Source organism: Papaver somniferum, chromosome 7 (genome assembly GCF_003573695.1).
Source record: "Papaver somniferum cultivar HN1 chromosome 7, ASM357369v1, whole genome shotgun sequence".
NCBI lineage: Eukaryota > Viridiplantae > Streptophyta > Magnoliopsida > Ranunculales > Papaveraceae > Papaver > Papaver somniferum.
In genome coordinates, this window is record NC_039364.1 from 248,011,430 (window position 1) to 248,022,040 (window position 10,611).

The 10,611-nt window shown below is 34.1% G+C and overlaps 1 protein-coding gene across 1 annotated transcript; it reads right to left on the reverse strand.

The window, feature by feature from the left end:
* Window positions 1–6,192: 6,192 nt before the first annotated feature.
* Window positions 6,193–8,765, reverse strand: LOC113293610 (polymerase delta-interacting protein 2-like). The gene is made up of 6 exons (XM_026542196.1): window positions 8,430–8,765; window positions 8,102–8,215; window positions 7,803–7,883; window positions 7,088–7,260; window positions 6,851–6,947; window positions 6,193–6,591 (listed from the first exon to the last, which is right to left on the reverse strand). The coding sequence occupies exons 1-6, from the start codon at window positions 8,679–8,681 to the stop codon at window positions 6,481–6,483; spliced, it is 828 nt and encodes a 275-aa protein (XP_026397981.1). The 5' UTR covers window positions 8,682–8,765; the 3' UTR covers window positions 6,193–6,480.
* Between the last annotated feature and the right edge of the window lie 1,846 nt (window positions 8,766–10,611).

Sequence of the window (10,611 nt, forward strand, 5' to 3'; positions counted from 1 at the left end):
GTTAACTCCCTGACATAATATAACATATTATTGTTGAAGCATTATTATCTTGACATTAGAAAATTCTAACTGCAACTTGGATTTACAATCATTTTTCCGCAGATGTTGCAGAGTTACATACCATTGTTTTGCTTTCTCAAAGAATGGACGAAGGACCTCTTTTTCCTCCTCGGTGCATGATTTCCAGAGTTTCGGTTTTTCTGGCTTCTTCAACGGTTTTGGCTCTGGTGGCGTCACATAAACGTAATCATCAAGGTCGATTACTTTCCGTTCTTCTTCAACACCTCCCCCTTTCTTCTTTCTTTTTCCTCCTCTGGTCCTCTTCTTCACTTTATCATCAGGTGTGTATTTATTTGGCGCATTCCTTGATGACCTTGTGTTATACCTCCTTGCTCTTCCAGTAGCTTCAGACTGATTCCTTTGGCTTTGCGTCGCTTCAGAATCATTATCGTCTTGGGTGGTGTCTTCGTCTTCAGTTGGGCCATCAATTTCATCTAATTTGTATATCACTTTAAGTCCTTCCAACACATTATCGTCATCTAGAGTTTCAGAATCACCCTCTTCTGTTTTCTGTGTAGAAGTATATTTCGTTTGTTGAGTCGGAGCATCTTCCATCTTTTCTGGAGGAGTAGTAGTAAATATTCCGCAGTGATCACACCGAAGCTTGGGGTAGTACCTGCAGGGAAATAATCTGATTAGATTAAACAGTATCAACATATCATTTGTTGACTCATTGTTTTTTGGGATCAACAATTGTTGTTGGTTCTTCTATGGGATCAACTTCCATTGTTTACCCCACATTATTGTATCAACTTATATTGTTGACACTTACAAAAAATAAAATAGTATGCATGGTTTTATCTGTATGTACAAAGTTAATTTCATTATCTGTAAATGCTAACACTCATTCTCTTCTTTATAACAAAACAATCATTAATTATTTGTTGATCCATTGCTTTCATGGATCAACTTTCATTGTTGACACTTAATAAAAAAATAAAAAAATGCATATAAACAACTTAAACAAATTAATTCATAACAAATCAATAGATTATCCAAACTGGTATAACTTAGACATACTTGCATACAATTCTTAGAGTAACTAATATGTCTTTCAAATTTATTACTTCTTCAACTGAGTTAAAATATTACATGTAGGGACATAATCTGATGGACGTATAACGTTAATTGGAGGAGTTGAATAAACAATTACATCTCCCACGATCTCCGCTTCCTGCATGTTTGTACTCCTTTCTCCTTCTTTTACTTCATTCTCCTCTTCTATCTGTTGAGCTGAGTTACCAATCTATGCAACCACAGTACTGATCTGAAGATCTTTCTCCTCTTCTAACTGTTGATCTGAGTTACCAATCTCTGTTATCACATTATCTATTTGAAGATCTGCTTCTTCTTGTCTTCTTTTTTCTTATATTCCTGCATGGAAGCCCTTCTGCCAGTTTGTCTTCAAATCATCCGACACCAAAGGGTGTACCTGGAAATTTAGTCCACTCTGATAACCCTTCTTAAAGCTTTTTTCCAAATCAGTTTCACCTGCATATGAAAGTGACAGTGTCGGTTGACTTGATTCTTGTTCTTCTTCTACATTCAAGTCAGCTTCATTCTGATTTTCAGATGGTTCTCCATTTCTAACAGCTTCCAACTCAGCTTCATTTTCCTTTTCAGATGGGTCTTCACCTTTATTCTCCACTGCAGTTAATTCAGTCTCAAGCATAGCATTGGCTGCTCTTATGAATTTCTCTTGAGTACTCTCTGATCTTGCTCTCTTGAGATTATTTTCCTTTTCATTCCATAACTTCACTTCATTAGCAATATCCTCAAGTCTCTCTTCTTCTCCAGGTTCCAACTGAATCCTGTGCTTGTTGCTGTCAATGATTTTCTTCATGAATATTATGTGGCTCATCAATGCCTTTGCTGGACCCTTCCTATGATAAGTTATTTCCTGCTTTTCAAACTTAAGAAACATGTTTTGCTCTTCCAGATTCTCATTCCTCTGCCTTTATACTTCCAACTCTCGTGCTGGTACCGACAGATCAATCAAATACATCTCTTCATATGTCACTGGATCAACAAAATCTTCATGAACCTGCAAATCGACATAAAAATATAGTTAGCAAAATATTTTTTTCTCAATTTTTACCCATAATATATCTTTCACGAGGGGGCGCTGCCCCCGAGTGATTTTCGACGTATATGAAATTGCAGCAATATATAACTGGAGTACATTTCAGATATGATGTCAACTTCCATTGTTGACACAAACAAAATGTGGTACGTTTAAGTTACTGAACATTGGTTGTTGACTCCATACAATTGTATCAACTTTTATTGTTGATACACAAAATCTATTGTTGATTCCATTCATTGGGATCAACTTCCATTGTTGACACAAACAGAATGTGGTACATTTAAGTTACTGTGTAAACATTGGTTGTTGACTCCATACAATTGTATCAACTACTATTGTTGATACACAAAATCTGTATTACATTTTCAGATGGCAACTCAGTATTCATTTATAATCACACATAAAATCACACTTGTTTTCCTAATCCTAATCTGAACCAACTCTAATTTAAATACATGGATACAATAACTATGCATAATCAATCTTTTTCTCTAGTAGATTTCAGTTATTCTCTAATCAGTATACATACAAAATGGATCAATTTCTATTGTTGATACACAAACTTTTTTTGTTGACTCCCTAAACTGGTATCAACTTCCTTTTGTTGACATGATAAAAACTGAAATCTGTTCGAAATATAAATTGAGTAAATGAATTTTTTACCTTACGAGTAAACCAAGTCATGTCTATTATTCCCTTTTTAACTTTATCTTGAAATTCTTTTACCAGTGTTTTGCACATTGCATGTTGGCTCCATCTCAGAAATCTTGGAGTTGAGCTTTCAAAATTTGACCTCTTTGGGATGTATTTTTCTGTATGTTCGCAGAACCAATACTGCATACAGAGAATTAATGAGTTTAGTTTGACATACAGTATGCATTTTACTATCTTCAAAAAATAAACATTATATGAAATGAACTTCTTTTCTTATCGGCAGTAGAGTTGTGCATCCAGGAACACTTCCATTCTTTCCCTTCTGCTTTCCAATGTATTTAAGCAAATACTTTACTATGTGATCTGGCCATGAGACTTTGTCCACGTTCAAAATATGAGGAAGCCAATGCTTTGCTAATCCTGTTGAACCAGCATCTGTGAAGAAAAAAAACCGTGCACAACCACATAGCAAAAAGTCTCACAAAATGTTGTGGGTCAGACTCATTGTTAGCTTCCTCCTTTAGTTTGAACTCAATTTCAGCCTTCGTTATTTTAGCACTGGTATCTTCATTTTCCCCTGGTCTGAACTTGTTCTTTAACCATGTAGTGACTACAACATCATTCTTTTTATTCAGCAACTTATTCAACTCTTCACTCTCGGTGAGCCTTCTTATCTTAAAGATTATTGCAAAATATCTTGCTTCTAGTGAGCACTCACAAGCAGCTTCCTTTTTTCCAAACTTCAACTTGTTTGTATTCTTATCGAATGCTCCAATTAGTAGCTGGATTGCAAGGTTGATTTTGGATAACCACTTATCATTCGTTATATCAATCATGTCTGCTGTGTAGAATGGGTTGATGAAGTCATAGAACGGACATTCCTTTAGTGCTTTCCCATTGATTGTCTTCTTCTTATTTTTGGAATCTCCTACTTCAAACAGTTTGTATAGAAATTTACACATTTCAACCAACGACATCAGACATGATTTGAACTTGGTTTCGTTCTTCCTTGACCTTCCTGCATACATGTAACTCATTCGTTTATTTTTATACTTAATATAAAACGAATTTTATTCTATTGCAGCATACAACTGAACCCAATGTATGTTTTTGTTACCTTTTAGTTCTTGCTCTGGTTTGGCATTTGCGGCTACTTTTTCTTCTCCCTCTGATTCCTTTTCATCTGCTTCTGATTCTTGCTCTGATTCTACTTCTTCATCCTTTGAATCACCTTCGTCTTCTTCAATTACCATCTTTTTCTTTCCTTTACGTAGTTGTTCTTGTTCATTCTTCTTCTTCTTCTTCTTCTTCTTCTTCTTTGCCTTTGCTTCCTGTTCTTGGTTATTCTTCTTCTTGTCCTACCTCTTTATTTTTGATGCTCCAACTTTTTTACTCTGTTGCGATTCGTCTTCTTCCGAATCTCCTTCTGGTTCTTCATTTTTGCTCTTTCTTCTTTTTTCAACCTGTTGCTGTTCTTCAAGCAATAACTTCTTGTTAACCTCTTCCTTTTGGGGGCTACATTTTCATCAATCGGTTGTGAATCATCTTCTTCTATACTCTTCGGATTTATCCTTGGTGATCTTCTCATTCCTTTCACCTATTTCAAACAACATTAATCTAGTCAGCCCTCTTATTCATTCAATAATCACAACAATAATGGTTGAACAGTTAATAAAAAGGGATCAACATCTGTTGTTGATCTTATCTAATGGGATCAACTCCTGTTGTTGACAACAATTTACTTGTATAACTCCTGTTGTTGATACCATCAAATGGTATCAACTCCTATTGTTGATTCCATTTTATGTGATCAACTACTGTTTTTGAACCGTGTTACTGGTATAATATGGCATCAACTACTGTTGTTGACACCACCAACAACAAAAACTATACCGCAGTTTGTGCATATCTATCCATACATGAAAGGAAGAGGGTACAATGAGAAGTTTGTGCATATCTATCCTTACATGAAACAGAACAAACCTCAAAACAAATTCTTCTATAACCAAAACAGATATTACATGACATTATTGTGTAAGTTATTAGTTGAGGTTCATTCATTCATTTAGAATCACTAACAACAATTACCATAACTTGTTCACATATAGACTTAGATACTAGTTTCATATCTAATAGAATACTGTAAAACAAACTCCTGAGAAACAATTGTAGAATCAACAAAGCATTTTATGGATCAACTCCAATTGTTGACCCCATCTATTAGCATCAACATCATCTGAAATTGGTTTTTTTTTTGCACAATTTTTGTCATCAACATGAACAAAGCTTACACAACACACAGAACAAAGAATTTTATGGTATCAACTCCAATTGTTGATCCCATCTATTAACATCAACATCAACTGAAGCTTTTTTTTTTACACAATTTTGACATCAACATACACATATAGAAAAACAAACACATATAAAGAACAACAAAGTGGGTGAAAGTCAAAATTAACTGAAGAAATTATTTCTTACCTCTTTCATCTGAAACTGCAACTTCTGAAACTCAAAATCAACTACAACTAACCTAAAATCAAAATCAATCAATTAGATACAAAACTAAGTAGATACCAAGTCAAATCAAACACATTAGAAGCACAAATTGATCATAAACCGTACATGCAACAACTTTTTTTCTGCAGAGAAATAAATATGATTTTAGGTTATAAAATCATCATCAAAATGTTAAAAAAACATCATCGGAACCAAAATCTTCATCAATAACAGTAAGTAGAAGATGAGAATCGTGTTTACCTCTTTCAATTTTGTCTTTGAATCTTCAAAATCAGTAAAACCTAATTTTCCATCATTTCTTCTCTGATTTCTTGTTTCTTGAAACTGAAAATGATTATAACCAAATCAGTTACTCAGATTTATATAGGTTGACGGTTTATTATTTCAGTTTTGATCGACGGTTTCGAATTTAGTTTTGGATTCAAATTTCTTCTTCTGCAGTTACAGAACCAGAGAGAAGAGACGAAGAAGGAGAGAGAGATCGTGGGTGCGTGCGTAACGGCTACAGTAGTAAATGTCTCCCCAACGTTATAATCATGATATTTATTTAGGGACATTATAATAATCTAACTGTCCGTGTTTTTGAGGGGAGGGTGTTATTATTTTGGGGGAGGGTATTTGTGTTGGGCCTCTATAATAGGGGCATTTAATTAATGTACCCGACAAGAATTCACACCAACATTCTGAGAAGGTTTCCCAAGGGAAATGCTATCCAGGTGTGGAAGCGGCTCCCGCATGGCAGCCCTTAAAATGATATTGTGATGTGTTGTTTAACTTAAAATAGCAACTAGTTGACCAGACGAACTAAAATTGCATATTTCTCTCATTTGTTTCCAGAGTAAGGATTGATTAGTTAGAATAAAACCAAAAGATTCCAGTAAAAGTATGTATATATTACATTTAACAACAAAAGCTTACATTGTTATCTATTTACTTCATCAAACAAAACTTTCTTCCCCACGAACCCCAAACTAATGTGGTCCGTATTAGGAAAGAAGAATAAGAAGAAAAACAAAAACTTCTTAAAACGATATTTTTACCATTATCATACATGAGTGAAGGAGGCCCTTCAAACTCGCAAAAAAAAAAAAAAAAAACTGACCTTGTTACAAATTTATGTCTTACACTAGGTATCTTCAAAAGAATCTTCAACTTTCTGTTTACGTGGTATCAGACTCTTCTCCGATAATGCAGAGAGAAAAAGGAGCAATTGCCACATTGAATGAGGGGGAACCTAGTTTGTCAGTATGCTTCATCTCAAAATCACCTTCCTGCATTTTAGGACAGTTGAAAAGTATGAAACAACAAATTTATACAGAATTACAAAGGTTGGTGATAGTATCTTCTCACACCAAACCCTTCAAACTTAGAGCAAAAACCATTTACTAACCATTATTACAAGATCAAAGGGAACTAACTAATAGATAACAAAATTCTGCTCAAGGATGTTTGTAGTTTTCAGGTTCTTTAGCATGAATCAAGATTTTTCGTCATAAAATATATTTAAAGAGACACAACATCTCATCTTACCATTCGACCACTAGGAGTGCTTAACGGACATGCGGAGGAGTATTCAAAACCAGTATTAGGAAGAATAACGGGTTGTTCTCCTATTACACCAATTCCCCTACCAAAAGGAAAAAGAAAATGAAGAAAATTAGATATACTAAAAGCATTTGTTTCACATTGCCTAATTCGTTAACAAGAAAGATGAAGAAGTGGTAAAAGAGACAAATATGTCAAATGAAATGAACTGGGAGAACTCACCAAACATTTTCAACCTTCCCATTGCCATCGGTTATTACCCAATGTCTTCTAAGAAGTTGAACAGGTCTTTCCGAGTTATTGGTTATTCTTATTCGATATGCATAAAAGTACTGTCCTTTAGAAGGTCGACTTCGGCTTTCGATGTACACACTCCTGACTTGAACTCTGACCCCCTAAACAAATCATCAAAGAATTACATTAAAACTTTAAATCCTTTCAACATACTGCAAGAGAACAACTTTTAATCTTTATTACTGATTAATAAAAGAATCAAGTTTATGAACTAACAGCTCGTTCGGTTGGGAGTATTGGAAACCTAAGAATTCAATTATGGGGGTAATCCAATTATGGGAATTGGATCCAAGGAATTCGATTCAAATCCTAAAAATTCATGTTCGGTTGAGGTAATTTAATCATCTTTGTTTTTTACCCCGGAATCCAATTCCATTGCACTGTTGGACCAGTGCAACGGAAATCTACTATTTTGGAGGGAATTGGACTCCTAGGAATTAAAATTCTTAATTACAAAGAGTTCATTTGCCCCGTCCGGTTCAAGGAATTGGGTGCATTCCCTAGGAATTGGATTACCTAGCATCCAATTCCTTGAAACGAACATGCTGTAAGTGTAACATAGGTAAAACGCTGATATGAAGAAAATAAGCTGCAGTTAAGGAAACAAGCAATGTTATATGAAAATGTGATCCATCATTCTTACCAGGGTTGTTGTATCACTTGAACATTTAAGGAGCGAATATGGTGCTATCAGCTTGAGTTCGTCTCTGTATCTAGCCGCATCCTGGAAAGCAAACAAGAACAGCAAAATGAGTGAGTTATACAAACGCAAGGCACGATGCAGCTTATTGCGGTTTTACAATCTCCAACAAGAATTCAATTGAAATTGAAAGCTAAATCAAAAAATAACGTTTCTTAACTCTATCCCAATTCCTTCAAACTACTAGTTAAGGAAAACAAAATGGAACAAGGGAATCTGAAGGGGTCAGAATAATTGTGTACCTCAAACTTCTCATTCTTGATTGCATCCTTCATCAATGTACGAAGACGCAACACTGGCTCCTCTTCTTCGAACGATCTCATTGAATCCCGAATCCTTGCAGCTTCCTTGTAATCCTACAAAACGACAAAGTAATGAGATAACACAAATTAGGGCTCAATCAAACCAAAATGTATACCCACGAATCAAACAAATTGAATTTGTGAATTTTACTATGAAATTCACGCAATAAACGAAACCCCAAACCCTAAAACCTCACAAAATAAATGAATGAGTTTGAAGGAAAAAGAAGACCAATTATATGAATTTATGAAAATGAAATTAACCCACCTCAGATTTAGCAGCTACTTCCATTTTCTGTTTCAAAAGAGCATAAGTTTGACTACTAGAAATATAAGCACTCAATGTTTGATTTTTTTCTCCATTTTTTTTCTCTGAAGACGACGACGACGATGATGATGATGAAGGAGAAGAACAAGCAACAATTATATTACATTTCCTTTTATTAATATTATTATTACAGTTTCTTCTTTCCATTGCACATCCTCCTGTATTAAAAACTTTCAAACTCAGAGATTGCATTTTTATTCTTCTTCGTTATTTCTTACTCTCTTCCCTGTCCCTGAAATTTGCTCTCTTCTGTAAACTTAATCCCTGTTTGATATTTCGGGTTCAAAACCGTATATATATCTACTAAACCCGTAAATAGTCTTCATGATGTTATATCACAACAGGTATGTAATTATCCAAACAACCCCACGTGGTGATTTATGATTGGTAACATCCGGCGGTCTTGGTAGTATTTTCAATTAATTTTATTTCTCCATCCTAATTTTGTTTTCTTGAATCACTGTTTTAATTTAAACGCCCTTGATTTTTCCATTTACTTCTGTTTTGCCATAACTACCAAGTGGAGATTATTTTTCATTTTGGTGGTGTTTGCAAATTTCTAACTCAAATTACTTGTGAAAAATTTGGTGCAGCATATAGTACTACTTTGGTTATTGGTCAAGGAGTCCATATAAGTTTTAATTTTTATAGATTGTTAATTATAATATCGTGAACTTCTGATAATCACCGAATAAATATGCAAAGATTAGTTTAGGAGAAATACCTTATAACGCTAATCCAGAGTACATCACCGATCATCTTTCTATTAACCGGAATATCTTGTGGAGGTCTTGGTTTCTCCTTCTTCACCTCTTATGTTATGAATTGTAAATTCTCGAACCCAATAGTGACGGATATTGTGTTTCTTTTATAGGTAGAAGGAGGACCAAGTTCCCAGGGTTTAATACTGACATTAAATCTCGACCGTCCATCAAAGAAGAGATATTAGGAATAATAGTCCCATAAAGTAAACCGAACATAAGTATAGCAATAATCTAGATCACCAAGATTATTACATGGGCCCAAGGAAATATTTTTAGTCATACAAAAATATTCTTACATTCTCCCACTGGTCCATGTGATAATTGATTTAATGGTTAATCATAGAAAACATAAGTGCGCATAATTGCTAAACAAAATTTAATAGTTAATTATAATACCTTGATCAAGCAAACTACTCATGCGGGTCATGGCGGTTTCACATTATCCTGTTATCAACCTGTTCCCTTCCATGTACCACAACATAAATAACTTACTTAACTAGGCCTTAAATTGGGATATCATAATGGTCCACTGATGTCTTCAAAAAAAAGACAATTTCTGTTAACATTCATCCATTCACATAAATGTATACTAAACATGGATACAAAAATAATTCAGAATGACATTAATAAGAGCTCAATAAGTGTTCAGAATGAAGCAGATAAATTAGCTGATTCAGTAATCAATTACTCCCACAGACCTAAGATTTTAATCTTTTCTTAAGAGGTTTTAAAAGGTAATTGTCATTAAGTGCATCTCCGAAATGCAACTGTGCTTAAGTGATACATGAACAACTATTGTTTCTGAATTGCTTAATTCACGCATATATACTCAAGGTTCATGTGTTTTGTTCTTTTTGTATCATATCGTGCTTTGATGCTGCAAAGCTAAGACGATAAATTTCAGCAATGTAGAGACAAACCTTAATTCTCTAAGTTTCGCAATCATAAATATTTAAACTCAATTATGGGACTAGTATTAATGGATTCTACCTTTATAGAATCCGCATATCCACGAAAACTGAAGAATAATAATCCAATCAACTCTAATTGGGTTGGCGAACTAACTGTAAGACATAATTCAAGATTAGTATCTCAATATTCTTAATATCTTTCCCGTAATTTGTTCTTCGATTCTTTAGGCATTTAATTAACATATCAACAACTTGTTATAAGTTTCATATCAGAATTAAGACCTAATGAAGATTAAATTGATATCTTCTATCCAACATGAAATAAAATATGTTAAATATGCTATTAATCTCAAAATTCCTTGAATATTCAATATATGCCTTATATGAGAGCTTTAATAATTCATATGATATTACTGTCACATGGTAAGCTTCATTGATATCCTTTAT